At 36.2% G+C, this 17,661-nt stretch overlaps 4 protein-coding genes across 4 annotated transcripts; 2 read left to right on the top strand and 2 right to left on the bottom strand.

Moving 5' to 3' along the window:
* The first annotated feature begins 711 nt into the window (after positions 1 to 711).
* On the top strand, positions 712 to 4,616 carry LOC116028503 (RGG repeats nuclear RNA binding protein A-like). The gene is made up of 7 exons (XM_031270233.1): positions 712 to 1,097; positions 1,564 to 2,005; positions 2,095 to 2,160; positions 2,621 to 2,765; positions 3,484 to 3,642; positions 3,770 to 3,820; positions 4,158 to 4,616. Exons 1-7 carry the CDS (start codon positions 899 to 901, stop codon positions 4,338 to 4,340), a joined length of 1,245 nt encoding a protein of 414 aa, XP_031126093.1. The 5' UTR covers positions 712 to 898; the 3' UTR covers positions 4,341 to 4,616.
* Positions 4,617 to 4,683: 67 nt separating this feature from the next.
* On the bottom strand, positions 4,684 to 8,927 carry LOC116028504 (ras-related protein RABD2c-like). Its single transcript, XM_031270235.1, has 8 exons — positions 8,778 to 8,927; positions 6,910 to 6,982; positions 6,024 to 6,071; positions 5,887 to 5,934; positions 5,567 to 5,638; positions 5,320 to 5,475; positions 5,097 to 5,200; positions 4,684 to 5,009 (listed from the first exon to the last, which is right to left on the bottom strand). The coding sequence occupies exons 1-8, from the start codon at positions 8,789 to 8,791 to the stop codon at positions 4,916 to 4,918; spliced, it is 609 nt and encodes a 202-aa protein (XP_031126095.1). The 5' UTR covers positions 8,792 to 8,927; the 3' UTR covers positions 4,684 to 4,915.
* A 2,605-nt stretch (positions 8,928 to 11,532) lies between these two features.
* LOC116029923 lies at positions 11,533 to 14,400 on the top strand. The gene is made up of 2 exons (XM_031271968.1): positions 11,533 to 11,867; positions 14,001 to 14,400. Exons 1-2 carry the CDS (start codon positions 11,618 to 11,620, stop codon positions 14,015 to 14,017), a joined length of 267 nt encoding a protein of 88 aa, XP_031127828.1. The 5' UTR covers positions 11,533 to 11,617; the 3' UTR covers positions 14,018 to 14,400.
* Positions 14,401 to 14,430: 30 nt separating this feature from the next.
* Positions 14,431 to 16,770, bottom strand: LOC116029922 (monooxygenase 2-like). The gene is made up of 5 exons (XM_031271966.1): positions 16,328 to 16,770; positions 15,839 to 15,904; positions 15,580 to 15,742; positions 15,247 to 15,475; positions 14,431 to 15,057 (listed from the first exon to the last, which is right to left on the bottom strand). Exons 1-5 carry the CDS (start codon positions 16,687 to 16,689, stop codon positions 14,552 to 14,554), a joined length of 1,326 nt encoding a protein of 441 aa, XP_031127826.1. The 5' UTR covers positions 16,690 to 16,770; the 3' UTR covers positions 14,431 to 14,551.
* Between the last annotated feature and the right edge of the window lie 891 nt (positions 16,771 to 17,661).

The raw sequence follows: 17,661 nt of genomic DNA, 5'->3' as shown, positions 1-17,661 counted from the left end.
AGAGATTGTAGTGGAGTTAGGGTCTTGGCTTGAGTACTGTATCAGCGCGATGCGTGAAAGTTCATGCCCAATATTAAAACATTTATAAATATAAATAATTAAAATTTTTAATTCGAATTATATATACAGAAATAATATATGTATTTTATACACACACATATATGATTTACCATTCATAGAAATTTAATCAAAATATAATTAACCATTAAATTAATTATATAATGATTTTAATAAAATGGTAATTACGAAATAGGAAAGTGATATGATAGAGATAGGTGTATGATAATAATGATAGAGTTAAAAACTAACGGTGTAAGGATAGTTTTGTATAACAAGATTGTAGTAGGGACAATTTTGTCTAATAACATTGAAATGCACAACATTTAAAGTAAAATGTATACATTTATTAGCATACTAAAAGAAGGACATAAATCAATGATATAACCTTGATTGAGACTTATTATGTGTTTAGATTAGATTTAGATATCTATAAGTTAATTTATTTTTAAAATTATAGTTTTTAAAAAAGTAATTATTAAATAATAAAATCATTATAATCGATAAACTATTGTTGGTAATTTTGGCAATTTAGTGTATGATACCGTGAAAATGAAAGCCCATGAAAACGTAGTATGGGCCCCTACAGACAAGCATAGCCCATAACCTCCTTCACTCTAAATCTTATTTTCTCCTCCACTGCTCACTAGGGTTTTAGGATTAGGCTCCACATAAAATCCCCATTCTCTGCCGCTTTAGCTAGGGTTTCCAGTGTTACTCTCTGCCATTCTCGCTTTTTATTCCCCATGGATTCTTGTAACTAGCCTTCCTTGATTATTGAGAATCTCCGGTAAAGCTTCGAGCGGTGATACATATATCAGTGTCGGAAAAGTATTCAGAAATGGCGACCATGAACCCTTTTGACCTTCTGGGTGACGATGACAACGAGGATCCATTGCAGCTCCATGCTGCTCAGCAGCAGAAGCTGCCTACTCCAGCCTCGGCTCCCAAGAAGACTCCTGGTCAGGCTCCGGCGAAGCCTAACTCCGCCGCCGCCAATGCCAAGTTGCCTTCCAAGCCTCTTCCTCCTTCCCAAGCTGGTAATTCCCGTTGCCGATGAGATGAAGTGTTCAAACAAATCATCTTAATTGGATAATTCGTATTAATAAGATCTATAGTCAATGCACAGATTATGTGTTTATGTATGAGAAAAAGGATATTTTGTAGTGTTTCTACTTCAAGTTGCTACTCATGGTTTTAATTGTTTGCACTTTGCAGTAGATCGCTGTTATTATCCTTATAAATGCTAATCGTCTTTAGTAGTTACTATTTGGTATCATCTAAAGAAGGCTAGTATGTTTGATAATGTTTTTGTGCGTTTTAAAAAAAATATGAACTTCTGTGTATATATATATTTATGTATGTTTCTGTATTCAGTTTGCATCCAAAATTTGAACATTTACAGATTTATCCATTGCATGTACTAAAATTCCGGGTTGGTCATGTTTTTGCACGAATGATAGTAAGATGATTTCATTCCTTAATGTGCTAATATATTCTGAACAGTGAGGGAAGCCAAAACTGAATTTCAGCGGGGACGTGGTCCACGTGGAGGTGGGCGTGGTGGTCGGGGACGTGGGTTCTGTCAAGATTCTACTAACAATGAGAATAATTATGGCAACAACAATGGTTTTGCTGGTGGTTATAGACAATCTGAAGATGGAGAAGGTGGAAAGCCATTTGAAAGGAGAAGAGGCTATGGTGGAGGTTATAGACAATCCGAAGATGGAGAAGGTGGAAAGCCATTTGAAAGGAGAGGAGGCTATGGTGGAGGTTATAGACAATCTGAAGATGGAGAAGGTGGAAAGACCTTTGAAAGGAGAGGAGGCTATGGTGGACCTAGGGGTGGCTTCCGTGGTGATCGCCGTGGTGATCTAAGCAATGGTGAAAAAGCTGATGGGGAATATCCTCGCAGGGTGTATGAACGCCGTAGTGGAACAGGGCGTGGGTATGTGCATCATGCTTGAATTTATTATCATATAGTGCTTTTTAAGTTTTTCATACTTCTGATATGTACTAATATGCCCTGTTTTTCAGGAGTGAAATTAAGCGTGAGGGTTCTGGTCGTGGAAACTGGGGAAGTCCTACAGATGAGATTGCTCCGTATGTAATGCTATTTAGTTTTTCATATTTTTCATTAGATCCTTGAATGTGTCACTCTCTCTATGTCCTGATTGGTTTGTTGGATTTGTTTAATGAGCATTAACTCAACAATTTTTTCCTATAAAGTATATTAACAGTAGGAAATAGAACTTATTTATTTGCAATCTGCAGTAAAAGTTCTACTTTGCACAAGAAAGTGAATTTTGAATGTAAAAAACTTGCACCAATTCCACACATTTGAATGTTAACTAGGCAGTTTTGAATTTGAGGTTAAAACCATCAAAAGCATAAACAGGAGAGACAAAATTGTCCAAAGCCCATTTTGAAATTATTCCAAAGAAAAAATTGAGCCAAAAAAAAGATTGTACCTCAATTAGTAAACAAACCAAACAAAATGTGATGGAGGCTGTAATATTGTGCTTATATGGTTTTGTTTAAATATGGTTTGTTCTTAATTCAGTGAAGCTGAAGAGCCCATGAATGGAGTTGTTAATGATGTTGTGAACACTGATGCAATTGAGAAGCAACATGGGCAAGAAGATGCTGGAGATGCCAAGAAGGATTCTCCATCGGATGAACCAGAAGTAAAGGAGCCCGAGGAGAAGGTAACATTTGGATAAGATCTGTCTCTAATAAAGAATTTCTCCATAAAGTAAATAAATGAAAATTGTTTAATGCATTAGCTTTTACTGTTTCTTCCAAAATAAATAGAATTGAATAAGTTTTAAATCATTTTCCCTGGTATACTAGTTGCTAGAGGCGTAAGTTGAGGAATCTTCCTAGTATATAGAAAATCAATTTTCAATGAAGTATAACAAACTGTTTTTATACATAAGCAAGCAGTGCCTACCTATTTGTTAAAATGGTGGGCTTGCCATTTCTTCTCAACTCTCAAGGAAGTTTTTCTATTTTTACTAAATTTTGTGCTCTATTCCCTATCCCTCATATAGAGGGGTAAAGCTACTGATTGACATCGTTGCGTGCATGTATTGGGAGTCTCATTGTTTGCATTTAGGCTTGTAATAGTTACAGATTCCCAAGAAGTAAATGTTACCTAATTGTAATGAAACATAGTTTTTTTTATCAATTATTTGATCATCATCTGTTTTCTATCATTTCATTCTGTAATCTTAAAATATCAGTTTGGGCAGGTTGGTTACCATACCTAATTTATGCTTTAGAAACCTTCCTTATCTGTAATATAATTTTGAGTTCGCAATGTCTACTTCATTGTTTTCATATTTGCATTATTTAGATGACATTGTTTTATGTTAAATAAACTGTACTAATCTGACATTCATGTCCATTTCTTTGACTTGGTAGGAGATGACTCTGGATGAGTATGAGAAATTGTTGGAGGAGAAGAGAAAGGCTCTTCTGGCATCAAGGCCTGAGGAACGTAAGGTTTGCTTAGACAAGGAATTTGAATCCATGGCACTGTTGGCAAATAAGAAGAATGATGATGAGGTCTTCATTAAGTTGGTGAGATTTCTGAGATCCTTAATCTTTTTCTGTCTTCATTTTATTTTGGTGCAATGAATGCTTGTTGATGGAGGTTTTGGGATCGTATTGGTGATTGTGTTTAATTGAGCAACTGGCACTCTGGCAGGGATCTGAAAAAGAAGATAAAAAGAAAGAGGCCGGAGAAAAGGTCAAAAAGGTATATTCCTTCTTCTTACTCCATATTTGTCGATGCACTTCACTTCACCCATTATTTCCTCCCTACTTCCTGCCCACAATGTCACTTGATTCAGTAGTCTTTAAAATTTTCAATGTGTGGCATTGGCATAAATGCTGTATTTGGTTATATTTTTAGGCATTTTGCATTTAGATAGTCTCCCCTTAAACCTAAGTGTATAAAAAGCATGTGAATCATGGTTTATTTCACTGGAATGCATTGGATTTTCATATTGTACTAGTTTTTTAAGCCTTTAATCTTGTCAATTCGGAACTTTGACGGTCTGTAACCTTACTAAAATATTGTTTCATCACTGCAGACAAAAAGTATAAACGAATTTCTGAAGCCTGCTGAAGGTGAAATGTACTATCGCCCAGGTGGCCGAGGCAGGGGTCGGGGTCGTGGCAGTGGCAGAGGAGGGTATGGTGGAAACAATACCAGCAGTTTTGGAACCCCATCAATTGAAGATGTCGGTCAGTTCCCTACCTTGGGGTCAAAGTGAGGGAGGGAGCAAGCCATTCCTGCCAAGCTCTCAATTTTTGCCCGAAAAGGCAAAAGATATCTGCAGGAGTCATGTTCCTGTATTATCACTGTTACAGTAGTGTAAATTTAGAATTCATCTGGGGGTTCCTTTCCTCAGTAGTAGTATTGTTAAACTACTCAACATTCATATCTTTTATCTGTTAGGAGTTCAATTTTGATCTGAGTTTTGATTTGGAAGCAATTTTGTTTTTGAAATCATGGTTTTAAGTTTAATATTATTGCAAAATTCTTATTAGTCTATGCTCTAATCATGAACAATTGCCCCTACTGCTATTCTAGTTTATGCTTCCAACTCAATTGACTTTGCAGAGAGGCATATGGTATTTAACATTATTTCTCAACATTTTGGGACCTTTTTGTACAAATGCTGTTCACAATTTTGAATGGAAGGAGAAAGAATTTGGTGATTTAAACAAAGTTCTGAAGTAAAAGATAAAAGGCAATAAATGCCAAACAGTTTAATACTTCACAAACCACTAAAAACAAAGGAGATCCTCCTAGTTTTACATGCCAAGCAATACAAGGAATCTCTCTTCAACTTGAGCAGCAGCCTGATTTTTGGTTGACAGGTTGTCCACGGATCTGCACAGTAGGAGGTCGTGCATTGCTTGCTGGTTGACTTGCCATTCTACAAAACCAAAGTTCGGGATCATTACCATTAGTATTATTTGATGCTGAAGGAATGTTGCAGATTTGAAAGTCTGTGTCACATTACCTGTCTTTGATTGTCGCGGCCATGGCCATGAAAGCTTGCTCCACATTAGTTGCATTTTTGGCACTTGTCTCCATGAAAGGTATGCCTATTTCATCAGCAAAAGCCTACACCAGAAGAAGAAAACTAGTGATGTTATATTGATGCTGATAAACTTCGTAGGCAGGTTCAGATTGTGCCAAATTCTCGGTCTCAAGATAGAAGGTGAAATAAATTCTAATATTACCTTTGCTGTCTCATAGGAAACAACCTTCTGTGCTGTTAGGTCACACTTGTTCCCAACAAGAAGCTTGTTTACATTCTCACTAGCATATCGGTCAATTTCACTCAACCATTGCTTGACATTGTTGAAACTCTCTTGATCAGTCACATCATAAACCACCTGATCGGAATTCCATCAGATCATCAATATACCAAAATCATTATATATAGCAAATAAAGTAGAGAAGCAATATGGAAATGGCAATGCTTACAATTATGCCATGAGCCCCACGGTAATAGCTGCTGGTAATTGTCCTAAAACGTTCTTGGCCAGCAGTATCCCACTGCATGCACCAAGTGAAGGAGAATAAATATTAGGCTTAAAATCGAAACAAGTGGATAATTTACAAGAAAGCAAGTGAATATGAAGAGAAATTGGGGATGTGAGATTTATGGATAGTAATAGAAAGAGTAAGATAGATGCAAGTGATTATGGAGCAAATTGTGTGCATGTGGTGGGGGGGATGGAGGGAGTATCCAGAACATTGTACAAACAACAACCAGGTTCCGTTAGTCCAAAAAGACATCTTACAATTTGGAGTTTAATTGTCTTCCCATCCTGCTCCACTGTGCGGATTTTCTACATTAAAAGAATTACAATGTTAAGACCTTCCATTCTAATACCAGGACAATAAGAAAGCATACTTGCATAATTGGGAAATAACTTACAAAGTCCACTCCAATGGTACTGATGTAACTTTCAAGATAGGAATCGTCCTGGAAAACCAAATTAGATAAAATCAAAAGAATAATACATTCTTAGATCAAAAAATGTTAAGTTGTGCATTTAGCCAACCAAAACTACATAAAAGGAAAATAGAATGGCAATCAGTGAGCTATATCATATAGGCACACGTGTATTTTGTTGAGTTCATTAATATGGATATTGCTTAAGCTTTGGATATTCAGGAATATGGATATTGCTTAGCTTTGGATATTGCTTAACTTATGGACATTAAATCATTAATACGGATATTGCTTAAGCTTTGGATATTCATGGATATGGATACTGCTTAGCCTTGGATATTGCTTAACTTATGAATATTCATCACAATAAGCTTACATGATTCATGAATATGGATATTGCTTAGCTTTAGATATTGCTTAACTTATGAATATTCATCACAATAAGCTTACGTGATTCATGAATATGGATATTGCTTAGCTTTGGATATTGCTTAACTTGTGAACATTCATGACAATAAGCTTACGTGATTCATGAATATGGATATTGCTTGTGCACGCGCACGCGCGCGCGCACACACACACACACATACATATATATATATTGTTGTTTTCAACAAATTAATGTAGGATTGTAGTGCAATCATAATAACCTTAAGACAGTGTGCAATTAGAATCCTCCAGACAAATTTTGTTTTTTGTTTTTTTTTTTTTTTGTTTTTTGTTTTTGTTTTTGTTTTTGTTGAAGTGAAAAAAACAGCCTACAATAATTTGTCAAAAATAGCAACCCGGCAAACATATTAAAATGGGAAAATGCACTCAAACAACTAATTCAACCAACATGAAAACAGTCTGGGAATGAAGAACTTACAGCAAATCTCAGAAGAAGACATGATTTTCCTACACCAGAATCTCCTATAAGCAAAAGCTTAAAAAGGTAGTCGCTGCACATAAATACATTTCAAAAAAACATTTGAGTTCAAGTCAAAAATAAGCTTAAAATTGCTACTTATTTTAAAACCAAAATTTAGAAGTACAGTTATGTGGGACAATAATTATATTGCAGGTTTCCTTTATCACTCAGGCTTCAATGTGTTGATCCAACACATCATTAAAACATATACGCAAATTTCTTCTGGTATCAAAGCCACTATTTTTTGCTATAGCTACCATTAATATTTTCTGCTTTTTCTTGGCCAGCTATTTTGAAGTCTGAATTTTGATCTCGAATTATGAAAAACCAAAAGCGCTTAGTAAACATTCCAGTGCAAAGTAAAATTGTCATAACTCTTCCAAACCAGTAAATTCAAGATTATGAAAGACATCAACAACAATAATGGAGAAACCAAACTCTGAAGCTCTCTCAATGAGTATAAATTAGGATAGTAGCAAACACAAGCTTGATGTCTGAACTCGAGGACCAACAGTATACACCTAACTGATCATTGAAGGAAATTTGATGTGGGGCAAATCCACTAAATTTGTTACTTTAATATTGATATAAATAAATTGCATGTACTCCTAAGTGCCAGAACACTCACTCACAGATAGAGGACAACACTGCCAACTTAAAGTGTAGATAGAGTGACAGAAGAACGAACTGCTCATTAGTCATTGCCCCATTGTTTATAGTCAAGGCCAACAACACACCTTAACCAAAAGTTAAACAAAAAATGGAAGCCGAAACAGCCACTAGCTAATTAATAGAGAAATACGTGCTGTTGTTTTAAATGCCTAGGCAAAAAGAAAGCTCCAAACTGCACCGCACAACAAAATACTGGCTCAGGAAAAAAGAACTGGTATAAGATTAAGATTAATATCTGAAGACATGAACTTTAATTTCTAGTGTGGATAAAAATGAAAATGAAGAGGAAAGAAAAAGGGGAAAATGGGAGAGAATAATCACCCATCCTATCAAATATTCTGCTCTCCGAAAATGAGAAGAAAATAAGGAGAAAATTGTCCATTCCTTTTTCAAGACGTATTATGCATGATTAACTAGCTCTTCTCTACTTCTCAACCGATACCCCATCTCGACTTCTCAATCCCCTCTCTCTGTTTCTTCTCATTTTCTTTCTTTACATCCAATCACAAGTTTTCTGATCCATTTTCCTTTCCCTCCTATTTTCTATCCCATTCCTTTCTACCCTTCCAAAAGCAACATAGACCAGACAATATGGGAGGGAACACCAAGTAGTTAAACATGCTTGACCAACAAAAACATCTCCAAAAACTACAGTCACTAACCATCCTGATTGTCAGCTGATCCCAGTGATATTTTTCTCAAATACTGGAAATTGAGGTCTTAAAGTATCAATTTACAGTCAAATACCTAAAATCAAAACAATTAGTCATCTGATTCCAACTCTGAACTGAGGTTTTTTGTTCTCAAATACCAAAAACACATACAAAATTCAACCAAGTTTGCTGACCAGCTTACATATAGAGATCGAAGTCTAAGGTTAGCGGAACAAAAATCGAAGGAAGATAGTCAAACGGATCTATACCATACTATTAAACAGGTTTGCTCAATTAACCTACACAAATCGAGAACAAATCTACAACCAAAAGCCCTCGAATTTCCAGGATATTCACCAAGTGAAACCAACAAGTAATCTCGCGAAAAAACCTATCACAGATCTATTAGAAACTAATCGAATAAGCATTAAAAATCAAGCTTCTAACAAAAACTTAGATTACATAGGATCACTTGACCCGACAGAAGGTTAGATGACTTACTACTCTGGATTCATGGCCGGTGTAAGCTTCGAGATCGGTAGGATGCGACAGAGAGATAAACGTGGCCGGAGAGTTGGACGGAGTTTGAGTTTTCCGGAGAGAGTATTCAACCAGATTTGGAATAGTCGCCGGAAATTAAAATGTCAAAAATGTGATGAGCACGTCCCTTCTTAAAGACGCCCAACCTGTAGAAACTTTGAAGTTTCAGGCAATGACGTGGCAACTACGCTACAAAACTGCCGCGTGTTCCCACTACAGCACATTTGCTAAAATTGGCTTCTTTCTTGTATAAAATTGAAAATTCTCTTGTCTACATTATGAATCTTGAACAAATTTTAATGTTGAATGTTGACCATGTTGAAGTTGAAGTTCCAAGTTTCCAACCAATAAAATTTTACTTAGTTGGTAAGTATTGAGATGCCTTTGATTAACGGAAAAAATTGTAAATTTATTGACTGAAATAAATAAAAGTTAGGAGGTGCAGGTGTTTCTCGTATTTCATAAGAAAAAAAAATTTCATTAATTTAAGAAACTCCATTGAGACATTTTTATTACAAATACGAGTTCTAATGGAGTTTTTCTTAAAATGTACAAGTTTTAAAAAGTGTATATTTTTTGTTCACTCCACTCAACTTTTGCTCATTTCAGTCACTAACTCAAATTTGTAACTACTATTTGAATGTGCGCTTTAAATGAACCACAATAAAATAGATCAATGTGCCAAAGGTCTTGTGGTCGAGCGGCATAGCTGTGACTTCTCAAATAAGATGTCTCTTTGTGCTTCGTCAATAGTACTCAAAAAACAAGTAAATCAACGTTGTTTTGAATCTTGTTGTTTCCAAACTAACTGTCCAAAAGTAAATCAACGTTGTTTTGAATCTTGTGGTTTCCAAACTAACAATCTGAAAGTAAATCAACATTGTTTTGAATCTTGTGGTTTCCAAACTAACTGTCCGAACAACTTAGTTAAGTTACCTCATAAGTATCAAGATACTTCTAGTAGATTCCAAACTAACTATCAGACCAACTTAGTTAAGTTACCCCATAAGTATAAAGATATATGATTTACAAGAAAACACACACCAGGTTTACACCTTGTGATCAATTCAAACCAATAAGGCAATAGACAACTCCCATGAATAGTCTGGGTCAAACTTGAAACATTGTAATTATCAAGTCGATTGTCCAACTAACTCGGTTGGGTTACCTCTCAAGTATCAAGATACTAGTATTTATATGCGCGATGCACAAAAGAAAATGTCTACCATTGATTCTTAATGTTAAAATTATGATTATATTAAAATAATTTAAAATGACACTTTTTCCCCTGTGTTATTAAAATGACACTTTTTTCCCCTATGTTATGTGCATATAGCACTTTTTCCCCCTGTGTTATTAAAGTGGCAATTTTTCCCGCTGAAATGTTAAATTGACATTGTTACCCTTAAAAATAATTATTTCATTTATTTTTCTTCTCTAACAAATTATTATTTATATGTATGGATGATAACGATTCGGTTCGAACCTAACCAAACACTGTAGCAATCATACCGAAATAGTATGGACGGTTCTGGTTACGATTCAGAACCAAAAAATTTAAAATTAAATAATTGTTGAACCGTGAACTGGAACTTAACCACAGTCATATATGGTGAAAATGATCAAACACTTATTTTGATAAATCGGTACGGTTCGGTTCTAATTTCGATTTTGAACCGCCAATCAAAACTTATGTATTTATTTATTTATGTTTATAATTTTATTTCTTATTTAAAAATAGTCTAAATTTAACAATTATTTATTTTATTTTTTCGGTTCTGAATCGTAATCGTAACCGTCTATACTATTTAAGTTCAATTGCTACAGTGTTCGATTAGGTTCGTATCGAACCGTGATCTTTCATAAATTTTTCTCCAAAGGGATTTTTCCTTAGGGTTTTAATGAGGTAACTAGTTTAAAACAATAATACACATACATCATGTACTCTTTTTCTCAACTAAGTTTTTTTCACTGAATTTTTCTAGTGAGGTATTTAACGAGACATGAGTATGGTATAGTACGTAATGTTAAAAAAGAGAAAGATGCAAATAAATATTTAAATAGACAAACCACAAAAATCCTGAAAATTACGCACTAAATGTTTATGATTGATTTATGATTTTACTCTTTTCTTTATGTAAGTTTTTTTCCATCGGATTTTTCTTAGCTTAATGTTTTTAATGAGAAAACCCCGTATAACACATGTTTAAAAATATATTATGTACTTTTTTCATTGACTAGATTTTTCCCACATAATTTTTTTTAGCTAAGTTTTTTTTTCTTTTCTTTTAACGAGGCATGAGTATTAGGTGATAATGGCTAATAAGGAATGTTATGAAGACTTTACAATTTGTGGTCATTATCCAATAGTCCACTACCCTCCGTTGTCTTAGTGGGTTAGCTGTCTTTTTAATTTTCAGGATTCTATTATAAGTTGTATGAATGATTCATTTACTAAATTAATGAGAATGATACGTGTAAGTAAATTTTTTCTCTCTCCGTCTATTTCGTATTGTGCTATAAGGTTTTCACCTACTATCAATCACACAAAAGAACATCGAAGTTTATAACATATAGAAATACTTTTTAACTCATATTATGTGTTTAATTTTGATTGGTTGTAAACTTGTAATTCATTCTTTATAGTTGACATTTTTATGATCAAGATATTCTAAAAAATTTCATTAAATATGATTTAAAAAAAAAAAACTATAAACCTAACGAAAAAACGAAGGGTGATAACTTCCGCTTGAGGTCATAAACCCAGTACATTTCTCGGCTTGATTCCCGCCGGCGCGATCATGTACCGATCTTCCAGCTCCGGCCGGCTCTCTCAGTCCCCTCCACGCTCCTCGCCGTCGTCTCTATTGCCTGCACGTTCCTCTCCCAATCTCAAATTAACGTTAGCCGGCGAGCTGCCCACGTTCAACCCCCGATCTTATATCGCCGCGAAAGAGAGAGACCGCGTAAGATTTGCGGAGAACGCCGTCCATCTCATCCCACTCATACTCGTCTTGTCTGTTATCGTATTGTGGCTTTTCTCTGATCCAGGTATCCAGAGTTTCATCAATTTCAACGGCCCTCTTGCTTGATTATTATTCCATTCGATCAAATTAGTGTTGTGATTTGTGAATTTTAAATTTGTTATGTTTTGTGTATATACGGCTAGATATATGAAGTTCTTTTTATTTTATTTTATTTTATTTTATTTTGGTAGGATTATTTTAGAGTAAATATGCGGTGTATTGTGAGATTCTCCAATTAGACTGAGAGTCGTGGAAGCTTAAGTTACTTTATTTGTGTGTGCGCACTTGAAATGGTAAAGTCTTTTGCTTTGATATGATCAATTGATCATGTAGCTCTGAATTCAATAAAGGCTTAATGCTGATCCATGCTTTATTTAAAATTAAAATGGACCAAGGCCTTGATCATTACTGGGAAGTATTTACAATAAAGAAATTGATGATAACAGAGGACTATGATAAGTTAGAAGTTACTTAGAGGTAGAGACAATGAACGGACAGCTCCCGTGCCTTCCGGAGCGAACGTGGGTGGACCTGGACCGTTAAACGGACAGAGAAAGACCCCGTGAACTTACCAAAAAAAAAAAAGAGACAATGAAAGGGGAGTATTGAAAATTCAGTTGCCACTCTCATGTTTGAAGTCTTCGTATTTTCCTTAAATTCTAACTTGGATTTGCTTAAATTCCTATGTACTTTGCTCACTGTTGACCTTGACATATCCTAATTCCTACAATAACAAACAACTACTAGCTAGTGATGCACTACTCATAGCCTTTTATGTGATGTGAGAGCATTTGCTTTGACATGTAATTTTAAAAGTTTGGCTATTGTATTTCAATCTTTAAGAAATGCCTTATCCAAGAAATAACATTTTTCTTTTGGATGCTTGAGGAAAGGCCGAAAGGGAAAGGACAAAGAAAAAGGAGTAAAAAAAGGGGATAAAAGGCTACTTTGATAACATATTCTTTTCATAATGGTGAAGAAATGAAAGAAAAAAAATGGAATGGAAATCTGACTCATGGCCACCCTTTGCTTCACCTGACAGCCAAAGCATACAGTCTATTTGTGGCAGGAAATACAATCTCACTGCTGATGTCACTGTATAAGTGCATGGGGCCATGGGCAATTGTCAAAGGACACTAGAGCATTATGGACTATTTTCCAAAACAAGGCGATTAGCCCATTCCAAAATTTCAATGTATTTAGGTAGCCAACCTGCTTCATAGTAGAGCGCTAGATTGATTTAAAAAAAAAAAATATTTCATATGTAGTAATATTTTTCGTTTGTTTTTGCCTCTAACATCCAAACAAATATGAAGATTTCATATGGTTTGAAGTTTAGTCTTGGTGTGGTGACCAAGTACTTTTGATTGATAGGTAATGAACAGAAACCTAAAAAAGCCTTTCTGAAAATAGAGGTAAGGTTGCATACCACTTTCAAACCTGGACCCTACATTTGAAGAACTTCAATATGATTTTGTTTTTTATTAGTTATAAATTTCAATATGCTTTTGTTTATTGAACTCGGATCATGCTGAACCGACTTATACTCACTTTCCTTACATAATTAGTAGGTTCAAACTTCAAGTTGTCTGATCACTAACTGCTTTTTCATGGTTGCTAACCATTTTTGTTGTGGTATCAGAATTCTTTGTGATGGAACTTTTGTCTTGTCATCAACTGTGTAACAATGACTGCATTTGGGTGGGGGGTGTTGTTTTGGTGCCTGTTTACTTGAGGCTTTGACCCAACACCTTTCTATAATTGACAGATGCAGTGGGTAAACATAGTGTATATGCTGTTTAAATCTGTAGCCTTTCAAGCACTATCTATTATTTTGCTATTTTGTTCTGGTTGTGTTTGTGGTTGAGCTGTGGCCTCTGTCCTGTATTCCAACAATACAGTCTTGGTAATGGCTTGGTCTAAAGAATTTATATTATAAAAAAAAAAAAAACTAAATATGGGCCTGTGCTTATCCCTTGTTATGATTTCTTTCACCCTATCAAATCATGGATATATGCACCATAAAGTGTGAAGCATTTTAAGATTTCCTGATAGAACAACTTGCTTTCTTGATTCACATTTGAACTTTCTGGGCTATATATTTCTACACCGTACTGCAATTCATATGGCAAGTAAATGTGATTCAATTTGTTTCCAGATTCAGTTGTGATGTGAATGATAGTAGATTCAATGGTGCAGCGGAAAGAGCAGATTGTTATCAAAGTTGGAGCTGGAGGACACTGATAATCCATAGATTCAGTAGGTAAGGACTGTGCTGGATGACATAGAAGCCCTACTATGCATTTCGATAGACTTCTTATTTGTACTCTTTTACTTCTTTGCTTCTTACTGAGCTTAAAGGCTTATTACACGGAGTAGTATATGATTCATTGTTATTGAAAACACAAATTTTCTTTTACTTCCTTTAGAAAGTTTTGCCCTTTGGGTTTTAGTAGCCAGAAAGAGGCCAGAATCTATATACTCTTTCTGTATCCATCTTTTGTAATTTGGAAGTGTATGTACAGCTGCAATACATAATAGCACAATACTAAACCAAATTGAAATTCTGATGCAAAATCTGCACTATACAATGTTTAATGTCTTGTGTTTCTGTATGTAACCATGAAGTATTTGCTTTGATAAAACAGATAGCTTATTGTGTAACAAAAGTTTGCTAAAATATATAGTAAACTAAATAGCCCAGTTTTCCTACAGAGGCTCACATTCAAAATTTGTATGTTGAAGCATTGGTCCTAGTCTCACCAGCTTAGGTACAATTACATTGTTTCTGATAGAACACACCACTGGATTATCCCACTGCAAGAATGCTCCTACAAGATGTGCGCGTATGGTTAATGGAAAAATACGCGGCCACCTCTCTCTTTCATACTCTCTGAATGCTTCTTCCACAGAAACATTCTTGGACTTGATTGCCTCTGCAAGCTTCTTGGCTAAAACTATGGAGTCCTCCAGGGCACAGCACGCCCCCTGTCCGAGATTGGGTGTCATCGGGTGCCATGCATCGCCAACCAGCACAACCCTCCCGGTAGAAGCAGGAGGACTCGTTGCTGGCCATAGCCAACGATCAACCAAGGGAGTTCTTATGAGCGTTTCATCTGGGGTGTGGTTAATGATGTTTAGCAACTCCGGTGACCAACTTCTGACCAGTTCTTGAGCTTGTTGTCTCAAAATCAATGGATCAGTTATCTTTGGACCTGCCATTACAGATTTTAAAGCTGTTACTACTGTGTACTAACATAAACTTTGATTGACAGTTTCAACTGCCACAAGCCCAAGAATCATAACACATCAGAAAGGGCTCCCCTTATCTGCTAAGATCTGCAGAGTTATAATTGGTGACAATGATACAGGAATGAACTTTTGGATAGTCATACAATGTATACCTGGTGATGAGCTGTTGAAGACAATAAACCAATAGATTTTAGTCTTAGAAATTGGAATGAAACCAGCTCGCACTCCACTTCCATATGTGTACTGTACTTTCTGATCAAACGACTGTCCCTCAGGGTAAGATCCTAAACCTCGAAAACATAGGTGCCCTGCATATGTTGGCTCTGGGAACCCCATCCACTTTGCCACTGGAGACCGGATGCCATCGCAGGCAATCACTATCTGTCAAGAATACTTATGCTCAGAACCGGCCAGCCACACATTCCTAACAGGTATGCTCTAACTCTCTCTACATAGCTTAAACAGAAATTTGCATTGTGTAATACCTTAGCAGATAACCGAGATCCATCCTCGAGCTCCAACATTGTATCACCGCTTTCATGTCTTTCAATCTTTGACAGCCCCGAAGAAAAAGCGATAGTATCTGAAGGCAGCTCATTCATGAGTGATTCCAGCAGTACCTTCCTCTCCACAGCGCGGAGTTCTTGGCTGCTCCAATGCAATAGGGGTTAAGGAACAGGAAACACAGATGAATCTTGGCAGTGAAATATGTAAGAAAGAATATCAATCAGAGAGAACCACTACCTGGGATCCTCTTCCTTTAACGAGAAAGAGCGCAGCAACCTTCCATCTTCTGACCTTATTGCAACCCTGTAAGGCTCATAATATCAGCATGTTCCAGTTCTTAACTCAAACTCAGCTACACTCTTTCATGTAATGAGGAAAACCCGTAACCACTATCTGAAAATGTGCATTGTAAATTTCAATTTGTGACCTTAATTGGCAAAGAACCACAAGAAGGTAAATCAGCCTATTCGAGACTGTGCATGGATTATCTGTCTTGTGTTCCTAGCCGTCAAAAGACCCCAAGAGGTAAATTCCTATCCGAGAGTGTGCACGGATAAACTCCGTCATGTGGCCTTAGCTATCAAAGGATCACAAAGGAATAAACCAATCTAAGTTCACTAGCTCAAACTAAGAAAATTAATAAGTCGTTTTTACTGAGAGTCGAAATTGTAATGTTGTGGTTACCTAGCCTGACCAACTTAGCTAATGGTAGAGAAAGGGACTTACCCTTGAATTTCAAGGAAGTGAGGTCTGACACTATTGCCGACTCCAATGGCGTCCAACACCTTCCACCCATTCTTGGACAAGCCGAGAGAGGTCCCACCAGTCCTCAGAGACTCAGCCTGCTCCAGCACCCGGGTTCGGATCCCCAGCCTATGAAGCGAAACTGCAGTTGCAAGCCCAGCAATCCCCGCTCCCACTATAACTATATCCTCTTTCGCATCTAGATTAGCGGCAATCACAGGACGGGGATTGGCCCTGATCCTAGTTTGGGGTTGGGAAGACGACGATAATGTTCTTGTCCGGAGGCGAAAGGATGTCCGAATTGAGGAATATTGAAGGAGTTGGGCTGAAGAAGTGAAAGCCATGAATGTGCAGTTTGAGTTTGGGGAAGACGACGAGTGACGAGTGGCGGATAATGAAGGGAGAGAGAGAGAGAGAATGGGATATTTGTATTTGGCGCCATATCCATCGTTAATATATGTTGGGGGGCGGCTCAACTTCTTCTTACGTGTCAACACCACTTTCTCATTATTTTGACCGATGACAACACAGGCAAGAATATTCAACCAGAGTACAAATTTGAAGGAGGAAAAAATTATTTTCATAGTATATAGGAAAATGATACATGATTTGTAGGGAGTAAACATCTCGGCATGTATCATGATTTTATTGATAAAAAATAAATAAAATAATAAAAAATGTAGTTTATTAATTTTTTTGAACAAATATGTCCTATAAGTGGGGAGTAAAAAATGAGATAGAAGCTGAGAGTGTGTAGTTTTACTCATACCGATCACTAATGGACGGCTAAGGTGCTTCGATAAGGGGTCAAAAGGCACTAAGGTTGCGGACTTGCGGACTCGAGAACGGTTTGTCGACCACCTTTTGGCGGTCCACTTCGGTTTGCTCAGCCCCTACGAGGTCTATCACTCACTGGTGGGCTGAGATCCGGCACTGGGGTTGTTGGTTGATGCTCCCTTGGCTCTCTTTCAAGGAAAAAAGTTACACATCTCCTTTCCTAATTGGATTCCACTTGATTAAGTCCACCTCTTACTTTAATTATTCTTTGGGTTTGCCCCTATAGCCCCTCACCCACATTCATCAAAGTGTCGGGATCCGAGTTCATAGCTTGTGCAAAATTATTATTGTTGTTGTTTTTTTTTTTTTTGGTAAATGTTATTGTTGTTGTTATCTTGAACTTCAATTGACACATTTTTTATAATATGTTTTAAGACTGTTGGATAAAATTTAATATCTATGTATCACTTATCACTGATGATTAATTATGACTAGAAAATTGAGATCTGTATTACACACAATTTATTTAAAGTAGATTT

This window comes from Ipomoea triloba, chromosome 9, assembly GCF_003576645.1.
Source record: "Ipomoea triloba cultivar NCNSP0323 chromosome 9, ASM357664v1".
Taxonomy (NCBI): Eukaryota; Viridiplantae; Streptophyta; class Magnoliopsida; order Solanales; family Convolvulaceae; genus Ipomoea; species Ipomoea triloba.
The sequence above is the reverse complement of the archived record's forward strand: the minus strand, read 5'-3'. Positions and strand labels throughout refer to the sequence as shown.